A 13411-nucleotide genomic window follows, 5' to 3' on the forward strand; every position below is an offset into this window, starting at 1 on the left:
CCACCTGAAGCTGTGAGCTTGGTACTTTTGTAGTGATCAAAGATAATCCCAACCTTGTGGTTCATCTTCCAGGGCCTTCTGGCAGATGTTGGCAGCTACGAAACAGACATATTTCAAAGAACAGGAAACATTCCTACATCATGCCTGTCCCAAGGTTTCAGGGGTACATTCATAAAACCTTCCTAGATTATTAAATTGGGTCCCAAGAGGAAATCATTTGGATGGTCTAAGATGCTGAGCTACAGGTACTGAACAGGATAGACAGCTAGAAGGAAAGGAACCCAGCTGGACACCAAGGTACTTCTAACCATAGCCTGACACCAGGCAGGCCCTGCAGCTAAAACCTTTCTTCTAACCTATTAAAAATACATCTGCATTACTGAGATTAGACACAGAGCATTTGGCAAGGCTGTGCTAATTCCTGGAACAATGAATGGAAAATAATGCCAGGAGCAGTAATGTCACTGTGGTTGCAGAGACACAGGGCTGGAAAGGACTTCAGAGATCCCACGACACAGCCCAGTGTACAGAAGCAGGAGCTGTACAGCCTCACACACTCCTTCCTCCAGCAGTGCTTATCCAATAGCATCTTTGAAAATTCTCCACCACCCCATGTAGCTGCAGCTTCCTCCAGCACTTCAGCTGTGTTCTGTGAGCAGATTTCTCTTTTTTCCAGCATAAATCAGCTTTGCTGAAAATTCAGTTTATTTCTTCTTGTTTTCCCATAGCAGCCAGGCTGTTGCCGATCACACAATCATTTCTTATTTGATTTTAAGAAAAAGGTTTTAAGATCTATCCCAGCAGTAGGACAAATCCCAAGCTGATAATTGATCATCCCATGTGTCAATTCCCAAAAAGACAAGTAGCCCTTAAGGAATGTCACAAACAGTAAATATATTTTCTCTTTTCTGGGCTGATCAGATAATTTAAGTCTAATGTCAAGGCAGATCTTCTAAGAATATAAAACTGTATGAACTAGTCAGCCTAACAGTAGGAAAAAAGAGACAAAAGTAACTTCAAGAGCCAGAAAGCTCCCAAAAAGCTGAATGTCTGGTTTACTGAGCTGCAGTCATTTATCAATTATGCCTTTCAGTAGAAGCACAAGAAGTCTAAGACTGAACCAGCTACATTATAGTCTCACAAATATGTAAAAGATACTAACAGTTTTCATAAGTCTGATAATTTTTCAATATTGTTATTTAAGATCTAGCCCACTTATTTATTTACCTGCAAGAAGTCCAATTCTATGATGCTGGTGCATCCGATTCCAAGGAAGTCCAACACACCCTTCCACATGCCCCCAGGAGGGAAGTGCTACAGTTACCACTTTTCTTCCCAGGCAAGAGCAATTGAGGTCACCCAGTAACAGGCAGTGTTGTGGAGTCTCAAATCCCACACAAGCCTAATCGCTGGAAATATGATTAGGAGAAAGTAAGTCACTGCTAGAAAGCTGTCACAGTGCACTCAGACAGAACCAGCAGAACATCAAGGAGCACAGACACGACACAGAACAAACAGTAAAGCCTCCCCTACAAATGAATATTTTGCAGATTCCTGCAACACGAGAGACTCTTCCCCATCAAATATTGCAGTTACTGCTCCAGACCTTTTGGAGGGACTTGAAGAGAACGTCTGCTTTGAAAGAGAGCACCAGAGGCAAATAGGCTGATTCCATACTAAATACACTGTTCCCACAGAGAACAAGTTTCACCCCCTACAAACTTGCAGTCGATCGGTATCGTCGCTGCCAGCCTGGTGATCGTAAGCTCAGTGCTGCCCTCAGCAGCGTGCACAAACCACAGCAGGTGGGACATCACCCTTGGGTTGAACGCTGTGCTGATCTACAGGTGACAGTCCTTCTGTTCCTCGCAGCTGTATTGGCCAGGCAGAGACAAAACCCAAAAGCCACATTATTTCACTTTCAGAGTGCAGAGCACAGGGCCATGTCTCCTCCTGACAGAGCTCGCCTGCAGCTACAGGAGCTGCGAGTGCTTCCTCCAGCTGCGAGCACGGTGACTCACCCAACCGAAGTGACTACCAGCAAACCCAGCTACCCGGGCTGCCGACTTCCCAGCAGAGAGAACCCACACAGGTCAACATGTATTACTTCAGAAGCCGTGTATCTCATTTTAATTAAGACTAGACACTTCCACCTAGTTTCACACTGTAATTACAGCCCAGCCTACTGGGGCAGATAAGAGCGCGCAGCTCCACACGAGGTGTGGCCGGCGGTTCACCCTCCACCCACACAGGGTCCCTCTCTGTGCTTCCTCCTGGGCTGTCCCCACTGTGGGGTTGGTGTGGCTGGTGGTTTGTACCCCAGAGCACCCAGCGTGGCTGCAGGGCCCAGCTCTGCCCTCATCAGTGGTGCAGTTACGTGCCACCCGTGCTGGGTGGGGGAGCAGGGTGGGAAGAGGCCTCACGCCTGTGCTGCAGTCACACTAGTCAAGGTCACACTTGCCAAGTCACACTTGCCAAGGTCAAGAAGGCAGACATATCGCCCAAAATCACTTAGAAGGGCAGTCTGCCCTTCTTCTCTGTCATCTTCCTCTCAAGATGGAAACTACTGCTCCATTTCAGCAAAGGAAGTGTGAGCAGGAAGAAGAAACAGCACAAAAACCCACCTACAAGATAAGGCTAACGCTGTTTCAGCTGGAGGAGGGGCAGTGAGCAGGCTACGTGGTTTTGCCTGTTGACACATCACTGAGAACTGAAGGTACCAAGGCAGCAAGTTTTTCCTCTTGAAATCACATTTAACATTAAGACACAGCTTTAGTTACAAGCACAGTACTAAAGGTCAGTGCCAAGACTGCATGTTCTTGGAAGATGCACTTTTTGTTACAGGGCCCAAATGACAATCACTGACTTGGCAAATTCGAGGCTTTTACTGAGCATTTAAGATAATTGTTATCAAATGGCTTTGGGCACTCTCAGCTGTAAGATTTTCTAGAAAATTCCTGTGCCTCTCCTGTAGCAGAGCTCCAAGAGCCTCGCTCTGCTGGCATGGTGGGGAGATGTCAGCTCTGGATGAAGAGCAGCTACAGACGCTGCAAGGTGATGTCAGGACTCAGGGCCATCTTCACACACATAAAAGCCTGTATGAAAAACAAGAACATTAAAGATTTGGACAAGAGAGACACTTCTGAACAAAACACCATCATACTGGCCTGTGAGGAGAGGCCCCATGGCTGCTCTGAACAGGCTCCCCAGCTCGGAGGGGTCCCTGCCGGGCACAGGAGATGATCCACGGCCCTTGTTCCCTCTTCTCAGAGCTTTACACCCAGCCAGGGCACAGCAGTACACCCCATTCCCCCTGCAACAGAAAGGCTCACTCATGGTAATTCAGAAACAGTTACTGCATTTAGAACAACCAGGACCTTAAAAACTCCAAAACCAACCAAAAAAACAAGCAGCAGCAGCTTGTCAGTTCAGCCCAGTCCAGAAAAAATTGAACACAGACTAGTCACCCCAGTTTGGTAATACAGGTATCTATTTTATTAAAAAAGTTACAAACAGGTGGACTGTAGGGTTGTCTTACAAAATGACAAGAATGAATTCTACTGGAAAAAACTTTTTACAAAGCATTATAGGTAATTGTTCCATTTTTGCACTTGTTATTCCAGATTTCACCTATCACTGATAAAGATACAGTACATTAGATACTTGATGTTAGATTACATTTTTTATTTGTAGAGCCCTACTGCAGTGATTTGAACAACTCCTAAACAGATGCCATAGTAAAGACAATACATATTGCATTTATTATTAGCCTCTTACTCTAATAAGCAACTTCACATGCAAACTATTGAGGAAGCCTAAATAAACTTTTGGTCCCTTTTTCCCCCCAAAGTGTGCTGAAGAAACCATCTCTCGTTTTCCCAGTCCTGTCACTCTAAGCTAGTTCAAGTTTCTTAAGGTTTTTTTTTTTTCTTTTTTCTTTTTTTTTTCGCTGAGGTCAATGAAAATGAACACTGGTTTGAAAACTACCCATAGGAATGAACCACTGATCAATATCAACCAACTTTTTCCTCCTTAGACAAAGGAAAACTAGGATCTTTATGAATTACCTTTATTTCCTATTACTTCCTTACAACCTACAAAAAAGATCAACAACCATCACTTAAAAAAATCTACTTTGAATACAAGGTTTGGTTTAATTCTGATATTAAAGTGCAAACCTAAGTATTAGCCTCAGCCTGTTTATGAAGTTTGTACAAACAGGGGAAAAAAAAACTTCAAGTAACCCCACAGAAAAAAAATCAGGTGTTTCAATAATCAGGCAGAAATCCTGGTGTCTTCTTCTTTTCAGGATTCAAATTCAACACTGAATGTAGACTCAGAATCTTTATTTCTGCTAACACTGTAAAGTCAGCCTGCATTATTACCAATAAAACACATTAATGTTGAGATACTGTACCGGTGATCTTTTTATTGTTTTAAATGCCATCATCCAGAATACAATTAATGAGTTTTCAACTGCTTAACCTCATATATCCATCACTGCTTTTACTGGAGCTTTTCTCATAGTTATTTAGCTATTACAGGGAAAGAATGTACATTTCTAGAAGCATGTTCAAATGACTAAAGCTGGGCTCCTAAAAACCTAGAACTTTGGTGCAGTAGGTGAGCTGCAGTTATTAAATTTCTGCAAAAAAAAATTACACATTTTAAACCACTGCTAGAAAAAGCTCTCATGTATGCAACACGTTAATAAACTGAACAAAAAGATTTTGTCTGCTCTTTGTACAATTTCATTCTGCTCTTTATACCTGTGTTATTGTTAAAATTTTCAAGTATTCAGAGAAAATGTTGATCAGGTAAACAATAAGGAAGGCAATGGCTGTTTAAAGCACGCTTGCAGTTAGTATCACCGAAACCTGGTGCTTTTCCCCTTGTTTCACCAACTTGTCTCTAGTATTAAACTTGTTTATTGGGGGAAAAAAAACCAAACTAAAAAGCAATTTGTGACAGTGCAAGAAAAACTTTAACAAATATTGCTTTAAAATATTATTCAGAAAGACAAATATTAGGAACTATAAAATGTAAAGTGATCTTATTTGCATTAGATTTACATGTGCAGAGGTCTACTAGATGTCTCTTACTGTGCCAGGCAAAGCTGAGCTGACAGGCTATGCAGACAGCCCATTTTGAAGGATACATTATCCCTTTTCAAAGGCATAGAGAAGCTATTTGTAAACAAGCAAGTTTAGAAACTCAGTAGAAGGAAAAGTGTGCTGCCATTTTTCAATGCTACAATTGTCGTTTTTGATTAAGAAACCCAAGATTGCAAGAAACATCAGCTGGAGACTTTGCATCCTGTTCCAAGTAATCCCTGTTGTCAAATAGGACCAGTTACAAACACATTGTCACAGCTACATTTGCCAAGAAAAGGGATACTACATCCATACAGAGGTGCCTTCAGTATCTTTTCATGACACTGTCACACGTAAACAAAAAGTCTCAAAGAATGACCAACTACCTTGTAGGAGAAAACCTTGCAAATAGAAATAAGCACTGATGCGAGGTAATATACAGAAGTAACCATTTGTTTAAGGCTCAATTTATTCTCCATTAAAACTCTCTTCTTTTAAAAGGCATTGAGTAGGTAATACTGAGTTTAAGTATTTAATAAATACAAGTTCAGAAATTGATTAAAGAAATCAATTAAAATATTAAAAATGAACTCTTGCATATTAGCCATTATATGAACTTAGAAAGCTATAAAAGGACTGATAGATAAAGAACAGATTTTAAAACTTATGGTAAACATGCTAAGCATTCCGATCAAGGTGTGTGGATCCTGGAGGCCACCAACCTTATGCACTTAGATGTATGGCAATGTGCTGTAATAGAGACAGGTTTACCAAGGCTCAGCTCTGCAACCTGGGCTGAAAGTTCTCCAAAGCAGCATCTGTGCAAGTTTCCTCTGAGTTTTATCTGCAATTTAAACAAAATAACTAATGAAAGCCATATTCAACACACGTCCAAAGTGAACTCAGCTCTTCCCACCATGTGGAACCATCAGTTTTCCATACTGAGCTCCAAAAGCACTGCTTTACACAGTGGCATTCCCTAAGTTCGCCTCCACTAACTCTGGTAATACAAGAGGGAAGCAGATAACTTATTTCTATGAACTTCATAAGAGCTGCCTCTGTGGGATTCTAAACTGCATCTAAAGATCTGAAACAACCAAGAAATTTAAGTTCTCCTGTACAAATACACCTATGCTGGGGCTTTGCATTGGTGAACACCCAGTAACACGAAGCAATTGCATTTTGCACAAGTTCTGGGAACAGGGAGATGAGCCAACTCACTCAGTTTTGACATCTGAGTTCTCAGTAATCAGATCCTCTAAATGACTACTCAAAAAAGCCCCTTAACATTCATGAGACAGCCTCAGCAGGGACAGAACTATAATACCAGCATTCTCAATCAAGCACACAAACACGTTACCAATGTGACCAAAACACCTTTGTATTTCTGATAACTTGCTTGTAGCTCACAGGATTTATCTTCAGAGATATCCCGAAAGTCTCAGGTGAAGCTCAAAGTCTGTAGAAACCTGTTTTTCATATGCACATGCATGTACTTTACTCTAGCTTGATCCTTGGATTTTCAGGGATTTTGAGGAGTCTTCTCTATTCCTGAAGTAATTTCTCCAAAGGAGTCAGGACCTTATGTTTCCTACTGCACTGTTTCTTTTCAGCTGTTGATTTGCTCTCAATTAACAGTTTCTGTCATGACAGAGGGCCAGTTAGTCATGACAGAGTGCTCTGATATAGCCAGGGTTCCTCTTCTTGCCTAACAACTGGTCACCCCCAACATTCAGAAGCAGCACTCCTGCCCTGATGGGAACAAACAGCCAGGTTTTTCTTGCCTGTTTGTATGTGTCCCAGCTAACAGTAATTCTCTCCCAGTCTGGTGAGATCATTCCTACCCCACACTGCTGCTGGTCCATGAGTTTTAGATGGGGAGGGTCCCTGTACTGTCAAAGCAGCAAACCCTGCATTGCACAGCCACACAGACCACAAGAGAGTACACTTTCAGTTTTTATGCCTAGAGAGGAACACTCTTCCTTCAGCCTTGCTAATATCAGTTACTCATGAATGGAGGGGACAGGAATCACTCATCAGCATCAGCCTTTCACCTCAATATTAAGGTGTTCCCAATCTGATCAGTATCCCTACAGAAAGCCTTTAATGCACAAGGACTGTAACAGATGCCATATTTTAAAGAAGATTTAAAATACAAAACAGTCATACTGAAAATTCAAGAGAAAAACTAGAGCAAGGAACAGAGAGCAGCTGCTGGAAATCTCACATCTTTGAATGCAACAAAACAACACAAGACCACTGTAGAAGCAGGAAAGGAGAGGGGGGGAAACAGGATGCAAGAACGACGCACATTTCTGAAATAAACTATGGGTTATCCCAACTATGCAGTTATGTTCCATCCTTGATTTCACTCAAGGCATCTCTCGTGGATTTCTGCACCAGAAAACTGCAGGGACTGCACAAACTGCTGCTACATATTTCACTGTGAACAACTGACCCACACCTCAGGCTCCTCCTGGACACAAGGTTACAGAACTCAGAGATGATGATGATGATGGTGATTATCCCAGGACACAGCTACAGTTCAAGCCCACTTCCTACACACCGGTTTGCAGACAGCTGGTTCCACTTCTCAGTTTCAGTTTGCCTAGGAGGGGTCACTGCTAAAGCAGAGGTTTGACATGCAGCAATTGTTTCCTCCATCACAGATAAGCAGAAGGATTACGAAGCTGATTAGGGCTATCACAAGACACCATCAGCACCTCTCCTACACCTGAGCACATCAGAAGAAATTATCAGGCAGCAAAGGTTTATGATAAAGTTAATGAGATCCTACATCTACTCAATCAAAGAACGAGGACAGGGTGGGAGCCAGGAAGAGGAAAATACCCCAAAAATGTGAGGTTGAAATGAAAGACACAGAGCATGAAGCCTGTGAAGAGCCAGGATGAGTAATTAAAGTTCCAGACATGGCAAGATCTGGACTAAATAAAAAGCAGCTCAGGAAGGAAAGGCTTGCTTGGCACAAGTGATGAGACTACACTGAGCAGAGGCAGCATTTCCTAGAAGCAAGGAAGCAGTTTGATGCTAGAGGCTTGGTGTGACTCTAAGCTAGGCAGAAGGAAGAAGAGGAAATCTATATTACAAAAGCTCAGGAACCTCTGACTTAAGGGGTCACAAAGACATAAGAAGACAGATGTTTCTTCTGAAGCAAGAGCATGCTTAGGAAACCCACCAAATCCAGGCACAAGTTATGATTCAAAGGAATAATATGTGGCCCTGCCCCTACCTCAATTTCACTTCTAAGATTAAACTTGCTATTTAATGCTAAATCCAGAAGCAGACAGGTTATAAAGAAACCTCCCTTAGAAGAAACCAATTCTGGAAGTATTTTAGAGATGAAAGGCCTGATTTTGTCAGAGTTGAAGACAGTAACCTGCACAAGATGAACCACTAGTAACCCAGGGGACTGCCATAACTTTGGCACCATACTTCAATCCACATAATCCTGTTTGTGAAGCTGCCTTAGAAATAGCTGCAACATTGCAATTGTTACATGCAACTCAGGGTATTATAACCCTGCAGCACCTCACTAAAAAAAGCAGTAATTCCTTTGATTCATTCCTTCCTATAACCCTACAGGCTCTGCTGGTGTGATTACTGTACAAGGAAAGTCTTAATTTGCATTTTTCTCTGCTCCAGTACAAACACTTTGCTCAGCTTTCAGCAAGTAAATCTTGAACTTACATACACCTCTTACAGTGACAGCAGCCCTTCCTAATTTCACAGAACTGCAGATAAAAACATCATGTAGTACCCATAGCATGACAGTGTCAGGGCCACGAGCATCTAAAATTTTACATTCACAAAGCACTTGATAACAATCTCAAAGACAAGCTTTGAGACTTCACTCTCTGACCTTGCACTCAAGATTAAAGAGGATACATGGTCCAAAGCTTCCAGTGACAACCTATTTTCCCTCTTGTCACTCAGACACAAAAAGCTCCTTGAGTTGAGCAGGAGTTACTAACGTGGCAGTGGCAGTCTGAGCCTCAAGCAGTGCAGCTGTCAAAAGGGGTAGTTCCTTCCCCTGAATTTTCACGTCCTCCCTCATTCCTGCACTTGCCCTCAGAGATCATGAGGAGTTGTTCGTCAAGACAGGTCCAAGGGACAACTGAAGGACCAGCTGGCTGCACACAGAGCACACCAATGGTGTGGAAGAGCCCTTTGCAGTAATATGGATTCAAGCCAATGCTGAAACCAGACCTGGAACAGCTACAGGGGAAACAACAGCTGGGAGGGGTCCAGAACCACCTCACAGGAATGACAGCACTGCTGTGCACAGGGAAGGAACAGACCCATTGTCACCATCAGGTGAAAAAGGTACTGAAAACAACCACCACGTGTGTGAAGGGTCAAAGGCAGCTGTCCTTGAGGAAAAAAATACAAATCAAAGCAACACCTGACACAGGGGAAGCTCTGCAGAGGCCCCTCTGCCTCTGTCATCACACCTCTTATGAGTCACTGGGGAAAGGAGAGCCGTGCACTGGGAAGCCATTTTACAGTGTGTTCTCTGCTCTGGACATTTCAGATGAAGAGCACTTTGTGCACACCCTTGACTAGTACATGTGGGCTTCAAGCCACTTCTCACCACTCAGGTTGGTTTTCTTCCAAGAGAAACTTCTGATAAGGCAGAAGGGTACTCTAAGTACATTCAGTTTCTGTACCACAGAATTCTGTTTATTTTAAACAAGCTCAAAGTCTTCTCAGCAAAACTATTGGGAAACTTGGTCACAATAATCCCACTGAACTCCCAGGTAACTCCCACTACTTGAAAATAATCCAGATACCAACTACAGGAACATCACAAAACATTAAGGATAACATAACGTCAAATACAGCACTGACAGTCAAAATAGGTGCAGATGAGATCATACACTTTGTGTCATTGTAAAATTACTGCAAGCAAACGCAGCATTCCCTGACTAACCCTACTGAGGTAACACAACAAGTCCATCTGACTCAAATAGTCAAGTGCACAAGGTCTTCCTCTTTCGGAGGAAGGTTGCCTCCAGGTTAGACTGCTTCACTTCAGACTCCCTGTCACTTTTTCTGCTTACTCAAACAGTGTGTTTGTGCACCTCAGTTAGTGACAACTGTTCCACCAACCTGCTCTGTATGGCCATGGTTGAGGTTTTTCTTAATTTCTCTCACTGGACGATGCAAGTTGTACAACACTGATCCTGTTTCTCAGGCAGGGAGGCATAGTTCATTTGCCTGACGATCTCAGCAAACAGTTCATCCACCATTGTTTTGCTCTTGGCTGACGTCTCCATGAAGGGACAACCCCACTCCTGAGCCAGGGCTCTGCCTTCTGCAGATAACACCTCCCTCTCCGACTCCAGATCCACTTTGTTCCCCACCAGGATCAGAGGAACCTTCTCGTATCTCTTCACCCGGACAATCTGGTCCCTCATCGGCTTGATGTCCTGGTCAAACAATCCAACTGGTTAGTACACACAATCACATGGAATTGCTACAGAAGCATATCTTAATAATCCTCATGTGCAAAAGAACATGAAAAATACATCCAAAGACTTGCCAAGTTCACAGTCATTGCAGAGTTCAGAGAAAACTTACCACTAATTGTTAAAAAAAGTAATTTTTTCTTTTCTATAAAAGCATGCACATTTTATAGCATTTATGTGCACATACAAACAGAAAGTGACTGCTGTGCTCTCAGACAGTCAGCTCAGCTGGAGGAAGACAGGATATCACTGCTTTGAAAGCTGGTTTCAGCTTTCTGAAGAAGTTGTCTCCAGTCTAAGGACCTGTAATCCTAACAGGACCACACCATTACACAACCATTTAGGAAGTTTGTGCTTAGTTTACAGCTTGAGAAAGCCAGCAATTTAAATAAAGTCTTCTCACTTGTAGAATGAAATAATTCATTGTGAACACATTTAATCCCATGTAAGTAACCAAATTAGATGCTGTAAAGAGATTTTATTACCTAGAGATGCATTTATTCAAGTCTGAGCCGACATGGGGAGTTTACACTTGAAAGTCTGAGTCAGCCTCCTCTGCCCCCTGAGTGTTTTAAGTTACTATCAGTACTAAGTCCTACAAATTCTTGCATAGTTCTCAGACAAAGCAATTCCAGCGTTTGAAGTTACCTCTCTGTAAAGAGCTGCAGAGTGGTTTACACCTACAGCCTCCAGAGCAAACACGATGCAGACAGACGGGGATAATTAAATATTAACAGGGTGGATTACTAACTGTGCATCCATTCCTTGGATAATGGGAGCTCCCTGGCCCCCCAAAATCAGTGAAAACGAGAGCAGAAGCATCCCAATGTCACTGCTGTTGTTTTCCAAAGATAAGTATGTCTCCGGCTTGTTTCAAGGCCTCTGCTAAGATAAGGTTTAGCCTCCAGCAGAAGCAAACGCGCCGCTCCAGTGGGGGTGTGCAAGGTCTTGCCAACCAGCTGGAACACACCCAGCTCGGCAGCCCAGGCCAACGCAGGAGCTGGAAATCCCTGCGCTGCTCACAGCACTGCTGAACTCGCTTACTGCCCAAAAACAAAGCCTCGCTTCTAGAGGCAGCTCAGACCAGTTACTGGCAGAGATATTTCAATATTTTTTTGGAGAGTTTTAATAGCAGAAATCAAATCCAGGCCCACAAATCATCATCCGTGGCTGGTTCTCCTCGCCAGAGCCCCACCTATGCTGTGAGAGCAACGAGCTCACACTGGACAGAAATATATTTTGGGGGGAGGGGGCGGAAAATAGCAGCTCACTTAACAAGTCACAACTGCAGAACAATGAGGCTCTCTTCAGGAGCAACTGCAGAAACATGCCTTTTAGGAAAGGGGGGGGGTTGGAAGGGGAAGCCTCGCTTTTAATATCGAGTGATTTCTTCACAAAAGGGGATTGCCAAGAGATTTCTGCTGGAGAAGTGGGAGCTGGTCATTGTTCTCCAGCACTGCGTGGGATTTAACAATGGTGGCACCCTGATAAGTACCTGCGAAGCAAGCAGTTTCAACCAGGAAGCGGGGCTGGCAAACGCGCTTTCAAGCCGGGCATTTACACTTTTTGGCCCTTCGCTGATAACGCGCTCACACCGCACACGTGGCCACCCTCAAAAAACTTCCTGCCCAGCCCAGCGCCTTCCCCGGGGCAGGGACGGCTCCGTGCGGGGCGAGGTTACCTGGAAGGACTGCTGGTTGACCAGGCTGTAGACGAGGATGAAGCCCTGCCCGTTCTTGATGTAGAGGTCGCGCATGGAGGCGAACTGCTCGGTGCCCGCCGTGTCCAGGATCTCCAGCACCGACGGCGACGAGTCCACCTCGATCTCCTTGCGGTAGAAGTCCTCGATGGTGGGGTCGTACTTCTCGATGAAGGTGCCGGTGACGAACTGCACGGTCAGGGCGGACTTCCCCACCCCGCCGCTGCCCAGCACCACCACCTTGTACTCCCGCATCGGGCCCCGCTCGCCGCTCCCGCCGGGCCCGGGCCTAGCGCAGGCGGCACCGCGGCCCTCGCATAGCCCCGGCGCGCCTCAGGAGAAGGGCGAGGCCCCGCTGCTCCCGCGCCGCGCTGAGGGCAGGGACACCCCCCCGAGCGCCCGGCGCGGCCCCGGCCCCGCTCTCCGCCCCTTTCACCGCCGCGCTCCCGCCATCGCCGGCCCGGCCGCGGGACCCGCCCGCCAGCGGCCGCCCCCGCCCGGAAGGGTTTTGCTGCGGCACCCGGAGGCGGCCCCGCCCCGGTCCCGCCCGCTCACTTCCGGCGTGCTGCGTCACCGCTCCCCGCCCGCGGGGGAAGCATTTGAGTGTAGCACCGGAGTCGCGCCGTGCTGGGGGACGGGTTTGGGTGTGGCACCGGGGCAGCCGCTGTGCCGGGGGGGACGGGTTTGGGTGTGGCACCGCGGCCCGGCCCTGCCCGGCCCCAAGATGGCGGGCGGGGGCGGGACTGGAGGGCGCGGGGCTGTCCCGCTCCTGCGGGAGCTTGAACTCGTTAATAAAGTCCTCTCTGAGGTCCCTGCCGGAAAGAGACCCCCGTGAGGAAAGGGAACTGGGCTGTGGCACCCACAGCGACTGGAGAACGGAGACCGGCACCGCGGCTCTCCATCCCTAAGAGCCATCTGGGCTTGTTAAAAACAGGGACACGGAGTGGATCAGAGGGATGGAGCACTTCTCCTGCGAGGAAAGGCTGAGAGAATTGGGAGTGTTCAGCCTAGAAAAGAGAAAACTTCGGGGTTACCGAATTGTGCCCCTTCCAGTATCTGAAGGGAACCGACAGGACAGACGGAGAGAGACCATTTAACCAGAGCTTGGAGTGATAGCACAAGGGGGAGTG

The 13411-nt window shown here is 45.5% G+C and overlaps 1 protein-coding gene across 1 annotated transcript; it reads right to left on the reverse strand.

Moving 5' to 3' along the window:
- Positions 1 to 3472: 3472 nt before the first annotated feature.
- Positions 3473 to 12825, reverse strand: RAP2C (RAP2C, member of RAS oncogene family). Its single transcript, XM_064670004.1, has 3 exons — positions 12264 to 12825; positions 10224 to 10543; positions 3473 to 5937 (listed from the first exon to the last, which is right to left on the reverse strand). The coding sequence occupies exons 1-2, from the start codon at positions 12534 to 12536 to the stop codon at positions 10265 to 10267; spliced, it is 552 nt and encodes a 183-aa protein (XP_064526074.1). The 5' UTR covers positions 12537 to 12825; the 3' UTR covers positions 3473 to 5937; positions 10224 to 10264.
- Between the last annotated feature and the right edge of the window lie 586 nt (positions 12826 to 13411).

This window comes from Pseudopipra pipra, chromosome 13 (assembly GCF_036250125.1).
Source record: "Pseudopipra pipra isolate bDixPip1 chromosome 13, bDixPip1.hap1, whole genome shotgun sequence".
In the NCBI taxonomy this organism is placed as follows: domain Eukaryota; kingdom Metazoa; phylum Chordata; class Aves; order Passeriformes; family Pipridae; genus Pseudopipra; species Pseudopipra pipra.

Bases quoted from the DNA above. Each gene is read 5' to 3' on its own strand.
- RAP2C (XM_064670004.1), bottom strand. From the start codon at position 12,536: ATGCGGGAGTACAAGGTGGTGGTGCTGGGCAGCGGCGGGGTGGGGAAG. The intron at 10,544-12,263 runs GTAACCTCGCCC...TTGTTTGACCAG, and splicing joins TCAACCAGCAGTCCTTCCAG to GACATCAAGCCGATGAGGGA.